Raw genomic sequence first — 27,820 nt, forward strand, 5'->3', positions numbered from 1 at the left:
GAAGCCTTTTTGTTCCCTAAGAAACTCGTGGGCGAACAAGAGGTGCCAGACTAGTCTGCCCATTGGGTTGTGATGCATTTGGAGACAACATGGCGTCCAGCAACCACGTGACCAAAGAAAACCGGTACCTTCATGTCGCAACTCTCTCAACACACAGCTCTAATATTGGGTACTTCCATATGGACCCAGAATCTCCGATGGTTGCATGCATCATCGGCATTTAGTCCAGAGGGCGCGGGTACAATGGGAGCCTTTGGGACGCTAGGTAGCAGCAGACTTGCACGGTAAATTTCCACTGTTAACGTAGTTTTGAGCATGCGCACATTACAGAGAAAAATGGATTTTACCTGGTAAGTCTGCTGCCACCAAGCGTCCCCAAAAGTCTCCCCGTGAAATAATAATAATAATAACTTTCGATTTATATAGCGCCCTATAATTAACACTTAATTCTCTAAGCGCTTTACAAAGAAGTACACTATATAATCTACAACAACATAAATATAAGGGGACAAATAACACCACTACATGCATAACGACACAACAATACAAGAATGGTTAACTATTGTAAGGAAAGGTGTGTCTTTAAGACACTCTTGAAATCATCAAGGGAAGATGTATTCCTGATCGTCAAGGGCAGAGAATTCCACAGAGTTGGAGCGGAAGCCACAAAGGAACGGTCTCCATAGGTATGCATATTAACAGGGTGTACTGCAAGGAGGTGTTGTGACGATGATCCAAGTGTACGTACTGGATTGTGCTTATGAATGAGATCTGACATATAAGATGGAGCAAGATTATTCTGGGCTTTAAAACACATGACAAGAATCTTAAATACAACACGTTTTTCTACGGGCAACCAATGAAGTTTCTTTAGAAGGGGAGTGATGGAATCTCTTGAACGAGCACCCACTATTAACCTTCTGTGTTTTGAATTCTCTGTACCCGGTTTAATTCCTTTTTCGGAAGGCCATACAACAATGAATTACAATTATCAACATGTGACATTATCAAAGCATGAAATTACACTCTCAGTTTGTGTGTTCTGATCAGCAAACAATTATGTTATGATTAACTACAAAAAAAGTACACAAAGCAAAACGTAATCATCGTAACAAAACTTTGCGTTAAAATTTCTCAGAAAAAAAGGTTTTAAAAATACCTTATTAACTATAGAGGATGTGACCTCTGACGTCACTCGAAAACCATAACATGATCCGCACGCATACCGCCGGGCAAAACCTTTGTGTTTTGGCAGCCAGCTAGAAAGTGTATGCAATCTTACCATGACAACGCGTCGTTTGGCCCGGCGAAACATGACGTATACAGTGTTTTGTCAACAGAGGGCGGTTTGAATGTAAACATAGGTCACATCGTCTATACAAAAAAAAAAATACTCTTCGACGAATAGAATATTTAATAGCCAGATGAATCTTCGTCTGTACTTGGTTTGATTGGCGGTAGTCCAGCGTGAAACTCACGGAGCTCCGATCTAACTGGCCTCAAAGGTTGAACCGACATAAACCTTCACAGGGAACAAAAGTATTAAAAGTTACTTGAAAACACAGGTACGCAACTCTAAAGGCCGGTTTAACGTCGGTCACGCGATGGTCGCGCGATGGAAATCTTGACGCGCAATAAAAAAAAAAAGACAAAGTTTTTAGGCCTCAGTCTTAGGATCGCGCGACCATCGCACGACCATCGCGCGACCGACTATAAACCGGCGTTAATGATAAATTGACTGTTTACGTAAGACAGTACAAGTGCACGTTCAAGAGACACATTGCTTTCAGTTCTTAAAACTTCTCTTTCCAGACATACGCAATGTGTCCCTCCTAACATGAATTTTTGGTTGCCTGGTATTCTTACTTTTTCTTGACGTAGAGCCCGATCGCTAAGACAGAGATGACATTGATGACGGTACAAATGATAAAGGGAACCAGCCAAAGGAAGTTTTCTACAAACAAAAATCATAAAAATTTATATAAGTTAAAACAGTTCTTTTAAAACATCAGTTCTTCTGCTGAAGGGGTCACGTGACTGGGTACATACACATGATGAAAATGTTGGATGTGTGAGCAGTAGGTTTTATCAACACAAATAGTATACCCCCAACGGACAAGTATGGGTTAAAGATGTTCATATCGATTTGACAAAAAAAGCAATAGGGATCTGACAGAATAGCAATATTGATCAACTTTCAATATCGACATGACAAAGTAGCATTATCGATCAATATTCAATATCGATCTGACAAGATAGCATTTTCGGTAAATATTTAATATCGACATGACAAAATAGCGATGTCAATAAATGTTCAATATTGATCTGACAAATACAAATATATATCACTGTTAATATCGTTCCAGCAAAGTAACATACCAGTTGGCACTGCCGGGGTTCCATCACTCAACCTCATATGGGAAACCGAATTCTTCGCAGTTGTTACACGCCCATCTTTGGTTGCATCTGACGTCATCGGTTTCAGCGTAGTCGGCGGTGAAGTGACTGCAGTCGACGGCTTTTCCGTTCCAACATGCTCCTTCACCGAATTATTCGCTGTTGGTACGTCACGCCATTCGTCCGGTGCTGCTGCTGACGTCATCGGATTCGGCGTAGTCGGTGGTGACGTCATCGGTTTCAGCGTGGTCGGTGGTATCGGTTTCAGCGCGGGCTTGGGTGACGTCACTTGTGGAGGTGCGGTCACCCCATAAGTTGATTGGGCTGTCGCAGTGGTGTCGACAAAACTTTCCTTTACTGCCGTCGTTGGTAAATCTTCAGTGTTTATTTTGACGGGGGTCGATGTTTGCTGTGAGTCTTCAAGGCCTGGCGGTGTAGTTCCATCGTTCTGAACGTCACCACCACCAACCGTAGAAGGTGAATCAGCTACACTGGACTCAAGAATATTGTTCCTCTCCTCTGAAACCGGAAACAAGTTTATGTTAACTGCTAATAAGACAATTAAACAAACTATTAAATGAGTGTGATATACTTAGACAATATCCCCTTTTGGTCGTTCGTGCCAGTCAGAAGACGTAAAACCTTTCTTCCAAGTAGCCAGGGACGACACCAAAGGTTTACGATACATAACCTTGGAAACGGCAGTCATCATACCAAGTCAGTTTCCCTACTTGTGGTTTATTTCCTGACATTCTAAATGAGAAGTCGCATCCCCTACGGTGATTCTTTGGCTACCGCTCCCCAGGTTGGGAAAACAATGTGTTTTTTCTTACTTGAACATTTTTTTAGATAACACTCTAAAAAACTTCATGGTCAGAATTGACCCGAAATCAGGTCCCCACTCTGACCCATTTGGGGTTCTGAATGACTTATGAATCTCTGTGAAAATTGCACGTTCAACCTTACCAAAGATCCAAGTTAAAGTCCAATTTGTTTTAACCACTATAGGGTCAGCCTGACACAGGAATGGTCAGTGCCCCGACCCTGTGACCCGGCCTAGGGGTCAGTTCTGAAAAGAAAGTGTTTGAGGTACTGAACAAACTTTTGGGAGAAACTTACTGGGATCTATTTGAATTGTTTTGTAGTCGACTATGATCCCATCTCGAGCGATGCACACGATGGTCTTGTTAGCGAGAAGACTGGTGTAGAAGTCCTCAATCTCCACTACAGAAGTTTCGCAACACGTGTCCGGTGTGTTGGACGAGATCGTAACCAGTCCACTCTCTGCCAGTGGCTTCACAGCTAGAGGCGATCGGTGGGATTCGAACCACGCCCATTCCAGACTGAAACCAACCAGTGTAGGTACCCCTAAGGTAGCTTCACACTGCAATCTTAGGGTGGAATCGAATTGGTCACCAACTCTCAGAAGGCTGTTGATTCTCAGATCAGATCCTACAGTTGAAGAACACAAAACAAAGGGTCATTTGGGATTCGTATGGATGAGGACTGGGACCTTAAGCAAATCAAAATTGGTCTTACGATTTAGGTGGTCTAAATTGGTCTGGTATCCAGTAGCCTTGAGGATGGGCGTTGTTTGAATCCCAGCGATCACATCTTCCCGTGAGTGATTATTGGCAGAGAGTGCATGACCCTATAAACTTTATACAACGCACCACACTACTCAGGTTTCACCCTATAGGGGTTTGTAGTTACAAAGATCCAGGCGTCGATTTCAAAAAGGGTTATAGGACTCGCCTTATCTCAAGTTACTCGTCCTAACTTAGGATTAATCTTGAGGTCTGCATGCTTCAGTGCAGGGTTAGATTAGATGAGTCCTAAAATTAGTCTTAAGTTAGGAAGAGTTTTGTGAAATCGACGGCAGGTGTGTTTTACGTATAGTATGGTTCCTTTAACCTCTCAAGATGGTGCTGATCAGCTGATCAGCAGAATGTATGTTGTCCTTCTGATGGAACACTGTACGTCCATGTAGTAGGAATCGTAGTGAATATAAAAGATCCCATGACATTTTAAAGCAATCGCACAACATCGGTAAACAGTTTTGTACAAAGGCCCAGACTTCGTGTGTCACAATTTATATAAAACAACGAGCTTGTGAAAATTTAGGTTCATTCGGTCATCGGAGTCGGGAGAAAATAACGGGAAAACCCACCCTTATTTCCGCATGTTTCCCGCGTGTCATGTGTTTAAAATAAATCCGTTATTCTCGATATTGAGAATTGATAATTGTTTTAATGTTTTCGCAAAAAAGAAAAGCATTTTATGGAATAATATTTCAAGGGAAGTCTTTCATCGCTATTACCTTCAGTAAATCCTGTGAGTTATTTGTAAATCTGTGAACTTTTGTTCTGGTGTTCAGAAAGTACCCGTTGGCTTTAAAGGCAGTGGACACTATTGGTAATTGTCAAACACTAGCCTTCACAGTTGGGTGTATCTCAACATATGCATAAAATAAATAACCTGTGAAAACTTGAGCTCAATCGGTCATCAAAGTTGCGAGATAATAATGAAAGAAGAAAACACCCTATAGTCACACTAAGTTTTATGCTTTTAGACACTTGATTTCGAGACCTCAAGTTCTAAACTTGAGGTCTCGAAACCAAATTTGTGGAAAAATACTTCTTTCTCAAAAACTAGGTTACTTCAGAGGGAGCCGTTTCTCACAATGTTTTAAAATATCAACCTCTCTCCATTACTCGTTAGCAAGTGAGGTTTTATGCTGATAATTATTTTGAGTAATTACCAATAGTATCCACTGCCTTTAATAATGGAAGAGTACGGGTTAACCCTGGTGTTTCTGGTTCACATAGCAGGCACTCTTGTTTCATCAGCCGTCGATTTCACAAAGAGTTAGAACTCGTGTTATCTCGAGTTAGGACGAGTAACCTGTCCGAAACTTAAGATTAATCTTAAGGTTTGCATGCTTCAGTGCAGGGTTGGAACTCGTCCTAAGTCCTAAGATTAGTCTTAAAGGAACACGTTGCCTTAGATCGGTCGAGTTGGTCTTTGAAAAGCGTTTGAAACCGTTTTTAATAAAATGCATATGGGTAGAAAGATGTTGTTAAAGTAGAATACAATGATCCACACAAACATGCCTCGAAATTGCGTGGTTTTCCTTTTACCTCGTCGACTAACACGTCGGCCATTTATGGGGGTCAAAATTTTGACTCCCATAAATGGCCGACCATGTTAGTTCGCACAGTAGAAGGAAAACCACGCAATTTCGAGGCAAACTTGTGTGGATCATTGTATTCTACTTTTAAAACATCTTTCCAACCTTATGCATTTTATAAAAAACGGTTACAAACGCTTTTGTTTTGACCAACTCGTCCGATCCAAGGCAACGTGTTCCTTTAAGTTAGGAAGAGTTTTGTGAAATTGACGGCAGGCTTGTGGGCTATAGTGATTAAAATCATCTACATGTATATAGAAAATATTTTATTACCAGAAATATTATAATGATGATAATAAGTATGTAAAGCATACCCGATGTATCTGGACATCGGTAGCGCACCTCAACGTCAGGGCAGGGCTTAGTGTTATTTGCATATCGGCAGCGGAATCCGTTGGCGTTGCAGAGATACGGAATCTCTGGAACAATCCCTCTGTCAAGGATGTCTTCATTGGTTCCTTTGATTCGGCACTGAGCACCGATTGGCTGGACGCACAAATCTGGGTAAGACTGATAAAAAAAACCGAGATTTAAACATTGAACTTCTGGAAGATTAGGAACAATCTGACTATCCTAATAGAGATTTAGTGATTGGCTCCTTTGATTCGACACTCAGCGCCGATTGGCTGGTCGCACAAATCTGGGTAAGACTGATAAATAATACGAGATTTTAATATTGAACTACTGGATTGATTGAACCTGGGATTATTAGGAACGATCTGACTATCCTTAAAGATAACTTCAGTGGTTCCGTTGGTCCGAAACTCAGCACCGATTGGCTGGGTGCATAAATCTGGGTAAGGCTGATAAGTATAAAGTGAACTGCTAGAAGATTGAACCTTGGATTATTAGGAACAATCTGACTATTCTAATATAGATGTCTCCGTTGATTCTTTTGGTTCGAAACTCAGCACCGATTGGCTGGGTGCACAAATCTGGATATGTCTGATAAAAAAAACGAGAAACATTGGACTGCTGGAAGATTGAAATCCGGGGTCAGGAAAAATGTGACTATCCGAATGGATATATCTTCATGCGTTCATTTGATTCGGCACTCGGCACCAATTGGCTGGATGCACAAATCAGTAAACTGTTGGAAGTTCGCTATACAGTAGTATTTAAATCAAATATTGTATGGTGACTTTTTTTTTCTTTTTTTTTTTGCAACTGAAATGATTGTATATTTGTCTATCATCTTATTAGCAATTTGACAGCAGTTTGGGGTCCTCCACTACAGAAGGCCTTAATGTCCTTCTCTCGGATGAATCGTATTTATTCATTTTTAACTCAACGTGACTAACTTATCTGTTTTGTTTAGTCTATCGCCTTGCGTATCATTAGTAAAAATTATTTGTTTTCCGAATAGAAATAAAAACAAACAAACAAAAACACAAGTCAAATTTATTACGTCATACAACAAACAAATGGTTTGCAAGCGTGCGTGCATTGGAAAAGATAATTTTTTTGTTCAACTCGTTGAAAGAGTCCAATTCATACAACTCCAATTCACCATTTAATACGGAAACAACCATTCTTTGTTTACATTGAGAAAAAGCATCAGTAGCAATTAACTTACCTGAGCTGCGTGTGTAGTAAACGTTTCGTCCTCCATAGTGCCGTCGGGATCACTGGTATCATACCACGTTGTCCAACGAAACTTGGCTGTGCATACAAATAATATAAACATGTTTACGTCATAAGTGGGATTTGAAACTTTGCATGGCGGGAGTGTAATTTAGGAGAGGCTTGCGGTGTTTTTTCTGGTGATTAGTGACGTTGGTTATGAAATATTACAGTCTGAATTGCACACACTCTGTATTGTATACACTCTGTGTTGCGGTCACTGCGTGTTGCAAACACTTTGTGGACATTCGTGTTAATGTGCACTTCAAGAAAATAACATACTGTCGAAAAAAAAATTATGTGGACGTGTGTTAATTCCACGAAGTGTATTGAGTTCCCACACCAACTCTGTTCCAAGGTTCACATTGGTATGTGAAGCTTAACAAAAACATAGATACATGCAACCGAGTCATTATATCTACTTACGCTCCGGACAAGAGTAACGAACTGTGTAGTCGTAACACGAGTCACTGCCTATTTTATTCTGATCGGCACCGACGCACAACAAACCAGATGATACCGTGCAGTTGGCGCTAAATGTCTGTCCACTCTCAAATGACGGGATGTCTTCATAAGCTGTACGGCATTGGATGTCGGTTGGGTTATCGCAGAGAAGATCAAATGCCTTTAATAAGAAAAGTAATAATAGTACTAGGTTCTTATTAACGCTTTATCACATCCCTATGGGCGTGTCAAAGCTTTCAGTATTTTGTCCTGCAAAGTATTTGGAGGGCATGCATTTTGAAGAATGAGACCTACTCCTTTAAAGCGCAATGAAATGTTTACAAGGTGCTGTGGCGCAATGTCTGCCAATCAAACCAGGGACACCGGGCCAAGCTTTTCGATAAATGCACTGGGTTCTTTTACGTGGGTTACACAACACACGAGACCAACGGCTTTACGTCCAATCCGAAGGACGAAGCAATGGGTAAGTGTATTGCTCCTTCAGAATAGGAAAAAACTGTTTTATTTGATTGATCTGACACCGTTGAATTTACTCTGAGAACTCTCGGGTCAGCTTTGACCCATTCCGGATCCCATGGGACCTGACCCATTTTGGGGTCAAGTTGACCCGGGAAAAAAATCAGAGTGGGACTTTAACTCGGAATCTGCAATGGTTTGACTCACTTAAAAAGTCATTTTGACCAAGATTCCGGATCATTCTGCCCTCAAAATGGGTCAAGCCCTATTCGGGACATAGAATCTGGATCAAATATTACCGAAGGTGTATCGACAAGAAGCCTTTCTCGTTCAATTGATTGCACACAATTCTGTTCATGCAACAAGGGTGGATTTGTTCTTTCGTAACTTTCTTGCAACTCCGACAAACATTGGAGCCTAATTCATCACAGGTTTGAAACAATATGTTGGGATTACCAAATGATGATACTGGTGTTTGACCCAATAGCCAAAAGAACATCCTGCCTTTTAGACGTTTTTTTCTTTCTTTTCCAATGTTTAGTTTGTATTTTATTGTTTCATCGATCGCCATGTAATACTGTTCTTTAACTGAGCTTTGATTATTTTCGGAAAAGTGAAAAAACAATGCTTTTACCTTTTGGTGGCTTGTCAGCGTTTCCCTATCGTCACCATCGGACGGTTCGTCGGCGCTTAACCACGGTGTCCAGTACATCTCACCTGTTACAATATGTAAAGGAATTTTTGAAACGCAGACACACAATTTGCAAGAAGGTTTGATGCCAAATCAACTCAATGTTTTACAGCATATACCAGGATCATTGACTAACATAACACGTAAGTAAACACGTTAAGACAAAACTCCGTGTTCAACTTGAGTGATGACATGGGCTTAACATTTACATTCAATAATGGTTGTTAAAGACACTGGACACTATTGATAATTGTCAAAGACCAATCTTCTCACTTGGTGCATCTCAACATATGCATAAAATAACAAACCTGTGAAAATTTGAGCTCAATTGGTCGACGAAGTTGCGAGATAATAATAAAAGAAAAAACAACCTTGTCACATGACGTTGTGTGCGTTCAGATGGTTGATTTCGAGGCCCAAATTCTAAATCTGGGGTCTCGAAATCAAATTCGTGGAAAATAACTTCTTTCTCGAAAACTATGCAACTTCAGAGGGAGCCGTTTCTCACACTGTTTTATACTATCAACCTCTCCCCATTACTCGTCACCAAGTAAGGTTTTATGCCAATAATTATTTTGAGTAATTACCAATAGTGTCCACTGCCTTTAAGTTAGATATTAATTAATTTATTAAATAGTTATTTGTTTACTATTATGTTGGTTATTTAATCAAATATTGTTTTGTTTTTATCGTTGGTTCGAGTCCCACTCTAGTCACAAATCTTTGTTCAAGCCAAAATCATGAAACTGTCGCAATTTACGACACTTACGCTTGCGGATGGTAATAATTTTTGAGACAGCTCCTCCCCTCACGATATCTGACGCCTCACAGACAAAGATGACGTCAGTTGAGAAGTTCAACCCACGGACCATCAACACGGAACGCCTCCTGTAGTCGTTGGGAAAGCTTTCGTAGATAGCAACATCATCTGATGAAGGTGATACCATGTAGAAGTGGGCCCCGTCATCAGAGCGATACCAGGTGATATTAGGGCGACTTCCGGATTTCGCTAAACACTCCAACTCCACGTCGAAGCTGTCCTCGTGGCTGTGCTTTCTAATGTAATAAATCACCAGCTTCGATTCTGCAGGGATTTTTATTTGGGTTATAAGGGTTAAGGCTTGAGGGTTAAGGCCCGGTCACACAGGCCCCGATAACGAGAACGATAACGAGAACGATAAAAATGCACGACCTCGATTGGTTGAAATGCTCCACGCAGAATACGCCCACGCTAGTTCAACCAATCGAGGGGGTGCATTTTTATCGTTCTCGTTTTCGTTCTCGTTATCGGGGCCTGTATGACCGGGCCTTTAGGGTTAGGGTTTGGGTTAGGGTTAGGGGTAAGGTCAGGGTTAAGGTCAAGCCTCACTGCAGCGATAACGAAAACGATAATGATCACGACGCAAAGAGAACGCATTTTATTGGTTGAATTGCTCCAAGCAGAATACGCACACGCTCTTTCAACCAATCGAGGGCGTGCATTTGTTACGTTCTCGTTTTCGTTCTCGTTATCGAGGCCTGTGTGATCAGCCGTCGATTTCACAAAGAGTTAGGACTCGTCTTATCTCGAGTTAGGACGAGTAACTCGTCATATATAGGATTAATCTTAGGGTCTGCATGCTCCAGTGCAGGGTTGGGACTCGTCCTAAGTCCTAAGATGAATCTCAAGTTTGGAAGAGTTTTGTGAAATCGACAGCGGGCCTTGGGTCGGTGTTAGGGTTGGGGTTAGGGATGGGGTTACCGTGTATGGAAAATTGTTTTGTATAAAGATACAGGACCAGTGTGCACATTGTGTATAGATGCAGTTACTACAGAGAGTGGACATATTTTCGGACAAGGGAAGGAGTTTTAGTTCGTTGCTCCGTTCCTTAAAGTGACCCTTTTCGTTTATTGCCAACGATAAAAAAATAAACCCTGATGTTTTAGGGTCTGCTGACTATATTTTGTGTTTTACTTGGAAAGACATACATAAATCTTTTTCTTTCGAAATAATTTCCAAATAGGCCTAAATAGGTCACCTTATGAAAATGAAAGATACCAATTCATATAAAGACCTATCAAGTATAGGTCACTACGTTCAGATAGGTCGCCAGTAAAATTTAAACGCAACTTTCAGACAGGTGCCTGAACTGCGCGCTATGTGGCGTTTTGTACCATTCGTAAATTGGCGAACCCTAGGCCCTAAGTTACTTTTTTGAAATTTCGAGTGAGTGTTTTACGCAGTTTACAAGGTATGCCTGTTTAAACTGGCTGGAAATAGTGACAGTGAAGAGTAAATTATTGCACAGTTGATTTTGACAAATAAGTCACAAGTTAACAAGTCATGATTGAGATTGCTCTTACCGTTAGTTTCCAGACGATAAAGCTTTTGCACCTCGGTGCTGTTAAACGATCGGTAAAACATCTTGAAATCACTGAAATCTCCTTCGGGATAATTGACGGTTCCCACAGAGGTGGGCGCGAACATGATAACGTCGTCAAAGTCTTGTGAAGGACTGTATATTACAGGTGGTACAAGCGAATAAAGTAAATCACCATTTTTGAAATACTTCGTTCCCTCTACCAGATCGTATGTGAAGCAGTGGTGGGTCCATGCTTCCGGTGGGAAGGTGGATGCACCCGCCATTTTCATTTCCCACGACTTGCCGCCTAAAGCCCCGCGCACCAGCAGCCCGAATTTTCTTGTGATATAAACATACAGACCACCTCGCGATGCTGATGTGTGACCTCCGCTTGTAAAGACAATTCTCGTTGTAGAACTTGGCGTGCTTCGGTACCTCATCCAGAACGCGAAGGTCCACCCCGAGGTGCAACAGACAGTGCTCGAGATGCACTTCCCGGCGGCCGAGCCGTACACTATCCAACCCGTATGCTGCGGTTCAGAAATCCTGACGGCGCACAGGTGATCGGACGAATCGTAAGCATCTGCAGCTCCTAACGTACCCCGAGTCACGTTGCCTGTCATGCTACCGATATTGGGGTAGATTGACGCCACCGTGACGTCATCACAGGTCAGGGGTTCGTCGTCATCTACAGATAGCTTGGTGCTCATATCCCAATACAAATGTGGCTCAGGAAGGGTATCTAGAGTGAGATTTGGTTTACACAAAAAGAAAATAGGTTTAGGAGGATGACGCGTGCGTACAATCCTGGCACGTCCCATTGCCCTTCCTTGTATGGTGCGTTCGATTAGCTTCACTGGGTCTACCCCGCGGTGCTCACTCGGGTGAGCCCCTTACAAGAGCTTAAACGAACGATCACACTCGCCCTCTCATATAGCGACGTCACGTACCTGGGGCCAGCCCCAAGTGACCCACTCCACAAGCAGGCCACCGGGAGCTGACGCTGGTGAGCCCCTGGAATGACGTCAAAACTATTCGAACGTACTGGGGGAAGACCGAAGTCGACCCAGGGAAGCTCAACGAACGCACCCATACTAATGGTATATTAACAAAAATAGCATTTATGTAAGGTTTGCGGTATTAAGTAGAGTTGATCCTGAAAACAACCGGTGGTTGACAACCCAACGTTTCGATCAGTATGCTCTAATCGTCTTCAGGAAAACTCAAAAGAGATTTACACATGGTACTACCGCAAACCTCAGTTAGTTACACTCCCAACATGCAAAAAGCATTGGATGAAAAAAGTATCTACCAAAAGGTGATGGACATTCAAATCTGATCTCGTAGTCCAAGCATGCTTCTTGGCCGAATTGATCCGAAGTTTGGCACAGGAGTCCGGCAGTGGGTGTGCAGCTAACGGCAAGGGTCTGCTCTACATCGACTGGGTCACCGTGGAGGAATCTCACTCGACACTCGGCCGATGTTGGTCTTTTGCACACAGACGGGTAGAGCTGTAAAACAGGAAGATAAAAACATTGACATGCATTAGTTAATATTAATCGGGTTTGTGAGCTATACTGGTTAAAGTCGGTACAGGGATATCCTTTGTTTAAAGGCAGTGGACACATTATTGGTAACTACTCAAAATAATTATTAACATGAAACCTTACTTGGTGACGAGTAATGGGGAGAGGTTTATAGTATAAAACAGTGTGAGAAACGGCTCCCTCTGAAGTAACGTTTAGTTTTCGAGACGGAAGTAATTTTAAACGAATTTGATTTCGAGACCTCAAAATTACATTTAGAGATCTCGAAATCAAGCGTCTGAAAGCGCACAACTTCGTGTGACAAGGGTGTTTTTTTCTTTCATTATTATCTCGCAACTTAGACGACCAATTTTTTTGTTATTTTGTCAGGTGTTGAGATACACCAAGGGAGAATACTGGTCTTTGACAATTACCAGTAGTGTCCACAGTGTCTTTAAAGAAAAAATGAAAGTAATACTAACTAGGTGAGTTACGCGGTAACACCATGTGTCAATCTCTTTTAAGTGGTGTTGGCTCTGAAACACGGTGCTAAATCCTGAAGATATTCTTTAGGATATTCAGATGGCGCCGTAGCTACACGAAGTACGTATTGGCTGGGAGCCACGAGACCCGGGTTCAATTCCCGTATGTGTCTTTTCCTTTTTTGGTTGTACGCAGCGAATTATATAAGTAGTGTTTAAAATCACCTACTAACACCAACGGGCACTGTGGCGACACGGTGCACTGGATCGTTCAATTGCGTGCGTTCCAGAGCTGGTACACCCGGTTCGAATCCCGCCCCGTACCAAAGGGACATGACTTTTACTGCTAGCACCAGTAAGTGATTGGGGTCCGTCATGTCTCTCCCCAAATTAGGGTAGGATGATTATTCCGGGTGGGAAAGTAAAGGAGGGGCCGGGACTAGCCATCCCATAAGGGTACTAATGGGTGATCACCACGCTGGTTTCGACTAGACTTTGAGTCCCCTGAATGCCTGGTCTTCACTCTCACTAACTTTCTGCACAAATTTACTTTAATTTTAATTAATGCTGGATTTAATCGTTTGTAATTCGACCCATGTTGGGTAAGAATGCAGGACTAAACCCCTTTATTTTATTGGTTTGTTGCTCAAATTGAAATAAAAGTACTGAACGTACCCGTTTGTAATTTTTCAAAATGTTGTTTGAGCCTCAAATTGTATGAAAATGCCTACCCTCCTTATTAATATTATTGTGTGTGTGTTTTTTTGGTTTTTTTTACTCTAATCGAAAAAAAAAGAAATGGACTTCTACCCCCTGCAATACTTAATTTATTTTAATTATTTTGGGCATAAACTTCTATAAAAGTGCTGGACGTACCCCCTTGTGATTTGTTTAGTTTTAAGACCAACTAAAATTTAGATGGACTAACCCCTTTGTTTCCTAAACAAAATGCTGTACTTACCCCTTGTGATTGTTTCAATTTTAGACCTAAATTTGATAAAATTGCTGAACTAACCCCCTTGTGATTCTTTCAATTTGAGACCTAAATTTGATAAAAATGCTGAACTAACCCCTTGTGATTGTTTCAATTTGAGACCTAAATTTGATAAAAATGCTAAACTAACCCCTTGTGACTCCTTCAATTTTAGACCTAAATTTGAAAAAAAATGCTAAACTAACCCCTTGTGATTGTTTCATTTTAGACTTAAATTTGATAAAAATGCTGAACTAAGCCCTTGTGATTGTTTCAATTTTAGACCTAAATTTGATAAAAATGCTGAACTAACCCCTTGTGATTGTTTCAATTTGAGACCTAAATTTGATAAAAATGCTGAACTAACCCCTTGTGATTGTTTCAATTTGAGACCTAAATTTGATAAAAATGCTGAACTAACCCCTTGTGATTGTTTCAATTTTAGACCTAAATTTGATAAAAATGCTGAACTAAGCCCTTGTGATTGTTTCAATTTGAGACCTAAATTTGATAAAAATGCTGAACTAACCCCTTGTGATTGTTTCAATTTGAGACCTAAATTTGATAAAAATGCTAAACTAACCCCTTGTGATTCCTTCAATTTTAGACCTAAATTTGAAAAAAAATGCTAAACTAACCCCTTGTGATTGTTTCATTTTAGACTTAAATTTGATAAAAATGCTGAACTAAGCCCTTGTGATTGTTTCAATTTGAGACCTAAATTTGATAAAAATGCTGAACTAACCCCTTGTGATTGTTTCAATTTGAGACCTAAATTTGATAAAAATGCTGAACTAACCCCTTGTGATTGTTTCAATTTTAGACCTAAATTTGACAAAAATGCTAAACTAACCCCTTGTGATTGTTTCATTTTAGACTTAAATTTGATAAAAATGCTGAACTAACCCCTTGTGATTCCTTCAATTTTAGACCTAAATTTGATAAAGATGCTGAACTAAGCCCTTGTGATTGTTTCAATTTTAGACCTAAATTTGATAAAAATGCTAAACTAACCCCTTGTGATTGTTTCATTTTAGACTTAAATTTGATAAAAAATGCTGAACTAACCCCTTGTGATTGTTTCAATTTTAGACCTAAATTTAATAAAAATGCTGAACTAACCCTTGTGATTCTTTCAATTTTAGACCTAAATTTGATAAAAATGCTGAACTAACCCCTTGTGATTCTTTCAATTTTAGACCTGAATTTAATAAAAATGCTGAACTAACCCAGTGTGATTCCTTCAATTTTAGACCTAAATTTGATAAAAATGCTAAACTAACCCCTTGTGATTGTTTCTTTTTAGACTTAAATTTGATAAAAATGCTGAACTAACCCCTTGTGATTCTTTCAATTTTAGACCTGAATTTGAAAGAAAATGCTGAACTAACCCCTTGTGTTTCTTTCATATTTAGACCTAAATTTGATAAAAATGCTGAACTAACCCCTTGTGATTCTTTCAATTTTAGACCTAAATTTGATAAAAATGCCGAACTAACCCCTTGTGATACTTTCAATTTTAGACCTAAATTTAATAAAAATGCCGAACTAACCCCTTGTGATTCTTTCAATTTTAGACCTAAATTTGATCAAAATGTTGAACTAACCCCTTGTGATTGCTTCAAAATTAGACCTTAATTTGATAGAAATGCTGAACTAACCCCTTGTGATTGTTTCAATTTTAGACCTAAATTTGATAAAAATGCTGAACTAACCCCTTGTGATTCTTTCAATTTTAGACCTAAATTTGATAAAAATGCTGAAATAATCCCTTGTGATTCTTTCAATTTTACACCTAAACTTTGCTAAAAATGTTGAACTAACCCCTTGTGATTGTTTCAATTTTAGATCTAACTTTGATAAAAATGCTGAACTAATCTCTTGTGATTGTTTGAATTTTAGACCTAAGTTTTATAAAAATGCTGAACTTACCCCTTGTGATTCTTTCAATTTTACACCTAAATTTGATAAAAATGTTGAACTAACCCCTTGTGATTGCTTCAAAATTAGAGTACCTAAATTTGATAAAAATACAGAACTAATCCCTTGTGATTGCTTCAATTGTATACCTTAATTTGATAAAAATGCTGAACTAACCCCTTGTAATTGTTTAAAAAATTCCCTAAATTTGATAAAAATGCCGAACTAACCCTTTGTAATTGTTTCAAATTTAGACTTTAATTTGATAAAAATGCTGAACTTTAGCCTTGTGATTGTTTCAATTTTATACCTAAATTTGATAAAAATGCTGAACTAACCCCTTGTGATTCTTTCAATTTTAGACCTAAATTTGATCAAAATGCTGAACTAACCCCTTGTGATTGATTTAATTATAAACCGGAATAAAATTTGGCAAAAATGCTTTTGATTGTTTCAATTTGATACCTAAAATTTGAAATAAAATGCTGAAATAACCCCTTGTGATTGTTTTAATTATAGACCTGAATAAATTTAATAATAATGCCAAACTAACCCCTTGTGATTATTTAAATTTTAGACCTAAATTTGATAAAATTGCTGAACTTCCCGTTGTGATTGTTTCAAATTTAGACTTAAATTTGATAAAAATGCTGAACTAACCCCTTGTGATTCTTTCAATTTGAGACCTAAATTTAATAAAAATGCTGAACTAACCCCTTGTGATTGTTTCAATTGTATACCTTAATTTGATAAAAATGCTAAACTAACCCCTTGTGATTGTTTCATTTTAGACTTAAATTTGATAAAAATGCTGAACTAACCCCTTGTGATTGTTTCAATTTTAGACATAAATTTGATAAAAATGCTAAACTAACCCCTTGTGATTGTTTCAATTTGAGACCTAAATTTGATAAAAATGCTGAACTAACCCCTTGTGATTGTTTCAATTTTAGACCTAAATTTGACAAAAATGCTAAACTAACCCCTTGTGATTGTTTCATTTTAGACTTAAATTTGATAAAAATGCTGAACTAACCCCTTGTGATTCCTTCAATTTTAGACCTAAATTTGATAAAGATGCTGAACTAAGCCCTTGTGATTGTTTCAATTTTAGACCTAAATTTGATAAAAATGCTAAACTAACCCCTTGTGATTGTTTCATTTTAGACTTAAATTTGATAAAAATGCTGAAATAACCCCTTGTGATTGTTTTAATTATAGACCTGAATAAAATTTAATAATAATGCCAAACTAACCCCTTGTGATTATTTAAATTTTAGACCTAAATTTGATAAAATTGCTGAACTTCCCGTTGTGATTGTTTCATTTTAGACTTAAATTTGATAAAAATGCTGAACTAACCCCTTGTGATTGTTTCAATTTTAGACCTAAATTTGATAAAAATGCTGAACTAACCCCTTGTGATTGTTTCAATTTTAGACCTAAATTTGATAAAAATGCTGAACTAACCCCTTGTGATTGTTTCAATTGTATACCTTAATTTGATAAAAATGCTAAACTAACCCCTTGTGATTGTTTCATTTTAGACTTAAATTTGATAAAAATGCTGAACTAACCCCTTGTGATTGTTTCAATTTTAGACCTAAATTTGATAAAAATGCTAAACTAACCCCTTGTGATTGTTTCATTTTAGACTTAAATTTGATAAAAATGCTGAACTAACCCCTTGTGATTGTTTCAATTTTAGACCTAAATTTGATAAAAATGCTAAACTAACCCCTTGTGATTGTTTCAATTTGAGACCTAAATTTGATTCTTTTAATTTTGGACCTAAAATTAATAAAAATGCTGAACTAACCCCTTGTAATTGTTTCGATTTTAGACCTAAAATTAATAAAATTGCTGAACTAACCTCTTGTGATTATTTTAATTTTAGACCTAATTTTAATAAAAATGTTGAACTAACCCCTTGTGATTGTTTCAATTTTAGATCTAAATTTAATAAAAATGCTGAACTAACCCCTTGTGATTCTTTCAATTTTGGACCTAAATTTAATAAAAATGCCAAACTAACCCCTTGTGATTCTTTTAATTTTGGACCTAAAATTAATAAAAATGCTGAACTAAGCCCTTGTGATTCTTTCAATTTTAGACCTAAATTTAATAAAAATGCCAAACTAACCCCTTGTGATTCTTTTAATTTTGGACCTAAAATTAATAAAAATGCTGAACTAACCCCTTGTGATTGTTTCAATTTTAGATCTAAATTTAATAAAAATGCTGAACTAACCCCTTGTGATTCTTTCAATTTTAGATCTAAATTTAATAAAAATGCCGAACTAACCCCTTGGGATTGTTTCAATTTTTGACCTCAATTTGATAAAAATGCTGAACTAACCCCTTGTGATTATTTCAATTTAAGACATAAATTTGATAAAAATGCTGAACTAACCCCTTGTGCTTGTTTCAATTTAAGACCCAAATCTGATAAAAATGCTGAACTAACCCCTTGTGATTGTTTCAATTTAAGACCCAAATTTGAAAAAAATGCTGAACGTAACCCCTTGTGATTCTTTCAATTTTAGAACTAAACTTGATAAAAATGCGGCACTAACCCCTTGTGATTGTTTCAATTTTAGAACTATATTTGATAAAAATGCTGAACTAACCCCTTGTGATTCTTTCAATTTTAGACCTAAATTTGATCCTAAATTTGATAAAAATGCTGAACTAACCCCTTATGATTCTTTCAATTTTAGAACTAAATTTGATAAAAAGATTGAACTAACCCCTTGTGATTCTTTCAATGATAGACCTAAAATTTGATAAAAATGCTGAACTAACCCCTTGTGATTCTTTCAATTTTAAACTAAATTTGATAAAAAAGATTGAACTAACCCCTTGTGAATGTTTTAATTTTAGACATAAATTTGATAAAAATGTTGAACTAACCCCTTGTGATTGTTTCAATTTGAGATCTAAATTTAATAAAAAGATTGAACTAACCCCTTGTGATTGTTTTAATTTTAGAGCTAAAATTGATAAAAATGCTGAACTAAGCCCTTGTGATTCTTTCAATTTAAGACCTAAATTTAGTAAAAATGCTGAACTAACCCCTTGTGATTCTTTTAATTTTGGACCTAAAATTAATAAAAATGCTGAACTAACCCCTTGTGATTGTTTCAATTTTAGATCTAAATTTAATAAAAATGCTGAACTAACCCCTTGTGATTCTTTCAATTTTAGATCTAAATTTAATAAAAATGCCGAACTAACCCCTTGGGATTGTTTCAATTTTTGACCTCAATTTGATAAAAATGCTGAACTAACCCCTTGTGATTATTTCAATTTAAGACATAAATTTGATAAAAATGCTGAACTAACCCCTTGTGCTTGTTTCAATTTAAGACCCAAATCTGATAAAAATGCTGAACTAACCCCTTGTGATTGTTTCAATTTAAGACCCAAATTTGAAAAAAATGCTGAACGTAACCCCTTGTGATTCTTTCAATTTTAGAACTAAACTTGATAAAAATGCGGCACTAACCCCTTGTGATTGTTTCAATTTTAGAACTATATTTGATAAAAATGCTGAACTAACCCCTTGTGATTCTTTCAATTTTAGACCTAAATTTGATCCTAAATTTGATAAAAATGCTGAACTAACCCCTTATGATTCTTTCAATTTTAGAACTAAATTTGATAAAAAGATTGAACTAACCCCTTGTGATTCTTTCAATGATAGACCTAAAATTTGATAAAAATGCTGAACTAACCCCTTGTGATTCTTTCAATTTTAAACTAAATTTGATAAAAAAGATTGAACTAACCCCTTGTGAATGTTTTAATTTTAGACATAAATTTGATAAAAATGTTGAACTAACCCCTTGTGATTGTTTCAACTTGAGATCTAAATTTAATAAAAAGATTGAACTAACCCCTTGTGATTGTTTTAATTTTAGAGCTAAAATTGATAAAAATGCTGAACTAAGCCCTTGTGATTCTTTCAATTTAAGACCTAAATTTAGTAAAAATGCTGAACTAACCCCTTGTGATTGTTTCAATTTTAGACCTAAAATTAATAAAAATGCTGAACTAAGCCCTTGTGATTCTTTCAATTTTAGACCTAAATTTGAAAAAAATGCCGAACTAACCCCTTGTGATTATTTTAATTTTGGACCTAAAATTAATAAAAATGCTGAACTAACCCCTTGTGATTCTTTCAATTTAAGACCTAAATTTAATAAAAATGCTGAACTAACGCCTTGTGATTGTTTCAATTTTAGACCTAAAATTAATAAAAATGCTGAACTAAGCCCTTGTGATTCTTTCAATTTTGGACATAAAATTAATAAAAATGCTGAACTAACCCCTTGTGATTCTTTCAGTTTAAGACCTAAAATTAATAAAAATGCTGAACTAACCCCTTGTGATTCTTTCAGTTTAAGACCTAAATTTAACAAAAATGCCGAACTAACCCCTTGTGATTAATTTTGGACCTAAAATTAATAAAAATGCTGAACTAACCCCTTGTGATTGTTTCGATTTTGGACCTAAAAGTAATAAAATAACTGAACTAACCCCTTGTGATTATTTTAATTTTAGACCTAATTTTAATAAAAATGCTGAACTAACCCCTTGTGATTGTTTCAATTTTAGATATAAATTTAATAAAAATGCTGAACTAACCCCTTGTGATTCTTTCAATTTTAGACCTCAATTTGATAAAAATGCTGAACTAACCCCTTGGGATTGTTTCAATTTTAGACCTCAATTTGATAAAAATGCTGAACTAACCCCTTGTGATTGTTTCAATTTTAGACCTAAATTTGATAAAAATGCTAAACTAACCCCTTGTGATTGTTTCATATTTAGACCTAAAATTTGATAAAAATGCTGAACTAACCCCTTGTGATTCTTTCAATTTTAGAACTATATTTGATAAAAAGATTGAACTAACCCCTTGTGATTGTTTTAATTTTAGACCTAAATTTGATAAAATCGTTGAACCAACCCCTTGTGATTGCTTCAAAATTAGACCTTAATTTGATAAAAATGCTGAACTAACCCCTTGTGATTCTTTCATTTTTAGACCTAAATTTAATAAAAATGCCGAACTAACCCCTTGTGATTCTTTCAATTTTAGACCTAAATTTAATAAAAATGCCGAACTAACCCCTTTTGATTGTTTCACTTTTAGACCTAAATTTGATAAAAATGTTGAACTAACCCCTTGTGATTGCTTCAATTTTAGACCTAAATTTGATAAAAATGCTGAACTAAGCCCTTGTGATTCTTTCAATTTTAGACCTAAATTTGATAAAAATGCTGAACTAACCCCTTGTGATTCTTTCAATTTTACACCTAAATTTGATAAAAATGCTGAACTAACCCCTTGTGATTATTTTAATTTGTGGACCTAAAATTAATAAAAATGCTGAACTAACCCCTTGTGATTGTTTCGATTTTGGACCTAAAATTAATAAAAATGCTGATGCCTTGTGATTATTTTAATTTTAGACCTAATTTTAATAAAAATGCTGAACTAACCCCTTGTGATTGTTTCAATTTTAGATCTAAATTTAATAAAAATGCTGAACTAACCCCTTGTGATTCTTTCAATTTTAGATCTAAATTTAATAGAAATGCCGAATTAACCCCTTGGGATTGTTTCAATTTTAGACCTTAATTTGATAAAAATGCTGAACTAACCCCTTGTGATTGTTTAAATTTTAGACCTAAATTTGATAAAAATGCTGAACTAACCCCTTGTGATTGATTCAATTATAAACCTGAATAAAATTTGTCAAAAATGCTTGTGATTGTTTCAATTTGATACCTAAAATTTGAAATAAAATGCTGAAATAACCCCTTGTTATTGTTTTAAACATTCCCTAAATTTGGAAAAATTGCTGAACTAACCCACTGTGATTGTTTAAGTTTTAGACCTAAATTTAATAAAAATGCTGAACTTACTCCTGGTGACTTTTTCAATTTTAGACCTAAATTTGCTAAAATGCTGAACTTTCCCCTTGTGATTTATTTAATTTTAAGACAAAAATTCGATAAGAATGCCAGAATAACCCCCATGTGATTTCCTAATTTTGTATAAAATGCTGAACTTACCCCTTGCGTGTTTTTCAACTTGTGTATTCTTAGGGCCTCAAACTGTATAAAGGTGCTTGACTTAAATTAAATTAAACAATTGCAGGGGTAGAAGTCCATTTATTTATTTTATTTATTTTTTGGATTAGAGACAAAAAACACATACAATAAGATTAATAAGGGGGTAAGAATGATCATACAATTTAAGGCCCAAATAGAATTTGAAAAAATCACAAGGGGGTAAGTTCAGTACTTTTATTTCAATTTTAGCAACAAACCAATAAAGGGGTTTAGTCCTGCATGCTTACCCAATATGGGTCGAATTACAAACGATTAAATCCAGCATTAATTAAAAATTGAAGTAAATTTGTGCAGAAAGTTAGTGAGAGTGAAGACCAGGCATTCAGGGGACTCAAAGTCTAGTCGAAACCAGCGTGGTGATCACCCATTAGTACCCTTATGGGATGGCTAGTCCCGGCCCCTCCTTTACTTTCCCACCCGGAATAATCATCCTACCCTAATTTGGGGAGAGACATGACGGACCCCAATCACTTACTGGTGCTAGCAGTAAAAGTCATGTCCCTTTGGTACGGGGCGGGATTCGAACCGGGTGTACCAGCTCAGGAACGCACGCAATTGAACGATCCAGTGCACCGTGTCGCCACAGTGCCCGTTGGTGTTAGTAGGTGATTTTAAACACTACTTATATAATTCACTTCGTCCATCCAAAAAAGAAAAGGACACGTCTGGGAATTGAACCCGGGTCTCGTGGCTCCCAGCCAACACGTTCTTCGTGTAGCTACGGCGCCATCTGATTATGCTAGATAATATTTAGTTTAAATACAATGATAAGCAAACAAACTTAAACATCCCAGTGCCACTACTAACAAAACTAAAGGTTCTTGTTTATATTAATATAAAGTTATCGTGAAAGCAATTTTGAATCATAAAAGTGGACCAAATAAATAATAATTGAGAAACCGAATAAGAACAAACAGAATGACTTTCTCTTTGCTATTCCGCTTTTCTGATTATTTTACACTAGCAGTAGGCTTGTGGGTCAGCATCACTGGTCTTTGGGAATGCTTTACCACCGTGTTTCAGAGCCAACACCACTGAAAAGAGATTGACACATGGTGTCACCGCAAGCCCAACCTAGTTATTATTACTCTCATTTTTGTCTTTAAAGACACTGGACACTATCGGTACTATTGGTATTTTCCCGAGTCCTGGTATGACACTGCTCTAGAAATACAAAGATTGTGGGTTCGAATATCACCCTAGCAATATGCCTGTGATTTGTTTTCCACAGAACTCGGGAAAGTACTTAGTAAAGTACTTAATATACAGTGGTAGAAGACATCGGTGTATATAATTTTTGTATCAAATTATAAAATTGAAAACAATTTTATCAAATTAACTTAGTTCAGCATTTTTATCAAATTTAGGTCTAAATATGAAAGAATCATAGGGGTTAGTTCAGCATTTTTATTAAATTTAGGTCTAAAATTTAAACAATCACAAGGGGTTAGTTCAGCATTTTTATCAAATTTAGGTCTAAATATGAAAGAATCATAGGGGTTAGTTCAGCATTTTTATTAAATTTAGGTCTAAAATTGAAACAATCACAAGGGGTTAGTTCAGCATTTTTATCAAATTTAGGTTTAATATATATGAAAGAATCACAAGGGGTAAGTTCAGCATTTTTATCAAATTTAGGTATAAAATTGAAACAATTTTATCAAATTAACTTAGTTCAGCATTTTTATCAAATTTAGGTCTAAATATGAAAGAATCATAGGGGTTTGTTCAGCATTTTTATTAAATTTAGGTCTAAAATTGAAACAATCACAAGGGGTTAGTTCAGCATTTTTATCAAGTTTGATTTAATATATATGAAAGAATTACAAGGGGTTAGTTCTGCATTTTTATCAAATTTAGGTATAAAATTGAAAAAATTTTATCAAATTAACTTAGTTCTAAAATTTAAACAATCACAAGGGGTTTGTTCAGCATTTTTATCAAATTTAGATGTAAAGTTGAAACAATTTTATCAAATTAATTTAGTTCTAAAATTTAAACATTCACAAGGGGTTAGTTCAGCATTCTTATCAAATTTAGGTATAAAAGTGAAACAATCACAAGGGGTTAGACTTACCTCTTGTGATTTTTTCACTTTCAGACCACAATTTTTATAAAAATGCTAGTTTCACCCCCTTTTTTCTTCAGTTTTACACCTAGGATGCTCTAGGATGTTTGTTCAGCATTTTTTATTAAATTTAGGTCTAAAATTGAAACAATCACAAGGGGTTAGTTCAGCATTTTTATCAAGTTTAGGTTTAATATATATGAAAGAATTACAAGGGGTTAGTTCTGCATTTTTATCAAATTTAGGTATAAAATTGAAAAAATTTATCAAATTAACTTAGTTCTAAAATTTAAACAATCACAAGGGGTTTGTTCAGCATTTTTATCAAATTTAGATATATAGTTGAAACAATTTTATCAAATTAATTTAGTTCTAAAATTTAAACATTCACAAGGGGTTAGTTCAGCATTCTTATCAAATTTAGGTATAAAAGTGAAACAATCACAAGGGGTTAGACTTACCTCTTGTGATTTTTTCACTTTCAGACCACAATTTTTATAAAAATGCTAGTTTCACCCCCTTTTTTCTTCAGTTTTACACCTAGGATGCTCTTGTGGTTTTTAATTTTTATTTTGGGCCTCAAGTTGTATAAAAATGTTGGACTTACGAGGGGCCCTTTGGAGTTATTTTCTCAATGTTACACCCAAAAATGTATAAGAATGTGATTGTTTTTATTGTTACTATTATTTTGGGCTAAAAAATGATAGAAATGCTGAAATACCCCTTTTTTCCTCCTTTTTTTTTAAACCAAATTTGAATGCATAGAATGCATGGACTTACCCCTAGTGGTTTCTTTTTGACCTAAATTTTGATAAAATGCCTCGTAATTTCTTTTTTTTTTCAATTTAATACCAACATTTAGTTCCCCAAAAAATATACACCGATGTGGGTTAGCACTGTACACTCAGTACTTTTCCGAGTTCTTTGGGGGAAAAAATCACAGGCATGTTACTCGGCAGTGGGATTCGAACCCACAATCTTTGTATTTCTAGAACAGTGCCATACCAGGACTCGGGGAAAGTACCGAGTATACACTGCTTACACACATCGGTGTATAAGGGTAAAACCAAATTGAATATTCTTTATCCCCGATGCAAATTTCACATCTATTAAAGGCAGTGGACACTATTGGTAATTACTCAAAATAATTTTCATCATAAAACTTTTCTTGGTTACGAGTAATGGGGAGAGGTTGATAGTATAAAACATTGTGAGAAACAGCTCCCTCTGAAGTGACGTAGTTTTCGAGAGAGAAGTAATTTTCTACGAATTTGATTTCGAGACCTCAAATTTAGAACTTGAGGTCTCGAAATCAAGCATCAGAAAGCACACAACTTCGTGTGACAAGGGTGTTTTTCTTTCATTATCTCGCAACTTCTATGACCGATTGAGCTCAAATTTTCACAGGTTCGTTATTTTATGCATTATGTTGAGATACACCAACTGTGAAGGCTAGTCTTTGACAATTACCAATAGTGTCCACTGCCTTTAACTATTACGAGAGTCGATGAAGCCCACCAACCTGTCTGACTGATGGGAGCGTTTCATCTTCTATGCCATCTACCGGGTCATCCACACTGAACCATGGCGTCCATGCACTAGGGGGTACAACGGGTGGTATCGGTGACTCTGTTGGGTATCAAAAGCTTATAATCAGACGTATCATTTTCAAAGTGTCGACTGTGCGCTAAAACACCTTACATTGTAATTAGTGGATGATTAAACAAAGTCACCAATGCACCCGCGCACACAACTTCCAAAATTGCAACCTTGTGAAGTGTCTTCTACGGTTTCCTTTGGACTTTGTACACACATGTTCTTTTGCAGCACCCAAGTCTTTAGAATTCCCCTACGGAGTCTTTATGTTTCCCTTTGTTTTTGTTTTGACCTTAATCTCTAAAAGGAACCGAAAATGATGGTCTGCATTTCGGGGAGTCAAACATTTGTTTAAACAAAATAGTGGGCTGTGTTCTGAAATTACAAAATCCGCACACTTTCAAGGCATATTGTGACTCAATATATTTCACTACTACGAACCTTTTGGCAACAATATTCATTTTCTTAAAAACTTTGCCAATTGACAATTGGCAATGCTTATATCTCAGAATAAGATACACTAACTGATAGCGATCACACAGTCTACCAGGGTCGAATTTCATGGCTCTGCTTACCGCCGAATTTCATGTCTCTGCTTACCGCTCTGCTTGCCGCTTACGATCGCGATTCCGCACTAACGTGCAAGCGCCGAATTTCTGCGCTAGCCTGGTCAGCGTAGAATGCCTAGTAACGTGAAGTACGCACGCGCAGAAGCCCAAATTCGCCGCTTACCCGTGAAATACGCTTGCCGGTAGCACAGAATTCCCTTCTTCCGTAAGCGCCGATTCTGTGCTTACGGTAAGCAGAGCCATGAAATTGGGCCCAGGTAGTCAAGAGGTTGTATTGTATCATTCAAGGACGGACCCATGATTATTTTCACGGTTGGAGTCAAGTGTGTCAAACAACATTAATACTACGTAGACTATAAAGGCTCGTTTGTTTAAGAGTTAATGGGGAATTCCCTTGAAACAGCGGACCTGTTTATGTTAACAAAAAATCCACCGGGTAAACGACCTTGCCGTGGACACTCAATCTCTAAAATATTATTTTTACCAAATTCAAGCGCAGAGTATGTTGTTATAACTGGAAGTTGTGTAACGCACAATGACTTATTGATGCAATATAATGTAATACCCAATACTTAGGCTGGTGCCTTGATGACGTATGTCAACTCAACCTGATATGAGTGATTCTTTGTTACGTAAGAAGCTGAAATCTGACTTACCATCAACACATTGTCCCGACGCCAGCAGGATTTGCAGAGAAAGGTGCTGTAGCGAAAACAAAATGACAAAAATCCAACACAATAAACCTGGCGTGTTACAATTGACACCATTGTGCTGAAACATGAAGACACTCAACCAAGAGACAATCAAAATTAAGACCATTTTGTGTTAAAATAGAACCACTGCAATAGTTTTGCAGAAATGTATGTTATTTTAATACCCACGCTGTAAATTTTTCCCTGTGTGCGTTGGTGAGTAGCTATACACCTTCAAAACGGGGACCTATAAAAAAAACAGGACAATTATAGAGTCCACGGTTCGGGAAAGATCCACAGTTGGAAAAAAAGTAACCAAATGAAGCTGTTGCAAAAAAAGTCATGCAAGTTTTATATTAAGTGTATAAGCAAAAGTTGAAGGAGTATAATAATTGGCAACACCCAACACCGATTGTGACCATTTTAACACCCCAGTTTTTGCAGTGTTTTACCACATATGTATACAGACAAAAGGTCAAGGGTTATCATACACACAATAAGTCATAATAGCTATTCTTAAAGAACTGTACCCATAAAAAAAACATCTGTGAAATTTACTATGGAGAGAACAATGAGTTTGTTTTCAATCTTACCAGAGACAAAAGAATGACGTCCATCCTTCACGAAGTGGTGTGACATTCTAAAACAAAGGAATATAAACTTCTACTGCAACTTAAAGATGG

General features: G+C 36.8%; 1 protein-coding gene across 1 annotated transcript; it reads right to left on the bottom strand.

Moving 5' to 3' along the window:
* Window positions 1-3: 3 nt before the first annotated feature.
* LOC139952450 (uncharacterized) lies at window positions 4-27,816 on the bottom strand. The gene is made up of 15 exons (XM_071951584.1): window positions 27,731-27,816; window positions 27,102-27,147; window positions 25,803-25,909; window positions 12,477-12,675; window positions 11,166-11,906; window positions 9,592-9,906; window positions 8,766-8,848; window positions 7,637-7,835; window positions 7,164-7,249; window positions 5,902-6,097; window positions 3,517-3,849; window positions 2,380-2,916; window positions 1,867-1,954; window positions 1,160-1,522; window positions 4-771 (listed from the first exon to the last, which is right to left on the bottom strand). Exons 1-14 carry the CDS (start codon window positions 27,752-27,754, stop codon window positions 1,414-1,416), a joined length of 3,063 nt encoding a protein of 1,020 aa, XP_071807685.1. The 5' UTR covers window positions 27,755-27,816; the 3' UTR covers window positions 4-771; window positions 1,160-1,413.
* Window positions 27,817-27,820: the final 4 nt, after the last annotated feature.

The sequence above is a fragment of the Asterias amurensis genome, chromosome 20 (assembly GCF_032118995.1).
Source record: "Asterias amurensis chromosome 20, ASM3211899v1".
NCBI lineage: Eukaryota > Metazoa > Echinodermata > Asteroidea > Forcipulatida > Asteriidae > Asterias > Asterias amurensis.

Coding starts and splice junctions, on each gene's coding strand:
- LOC139952450 (XM_071951584.1), bottom strand. CDS start 27,754: ATGGACGTCATTCTTTTGTCTCTG. Junction 27,148..27,730: donor ACGTCATTCTTTTGTCTCTG/GTAAGATTGAAA, acceptor TTTTCGCTACAG/CACCTTTCTCTGCAAATCCT. Junction 6,098..7,163: donor TTACTACACACGCAGCTCAG/GTAAGTTAATTG, acceptor TTTTTTTATCAG/TCTTACCCAGATTTGTGCGT.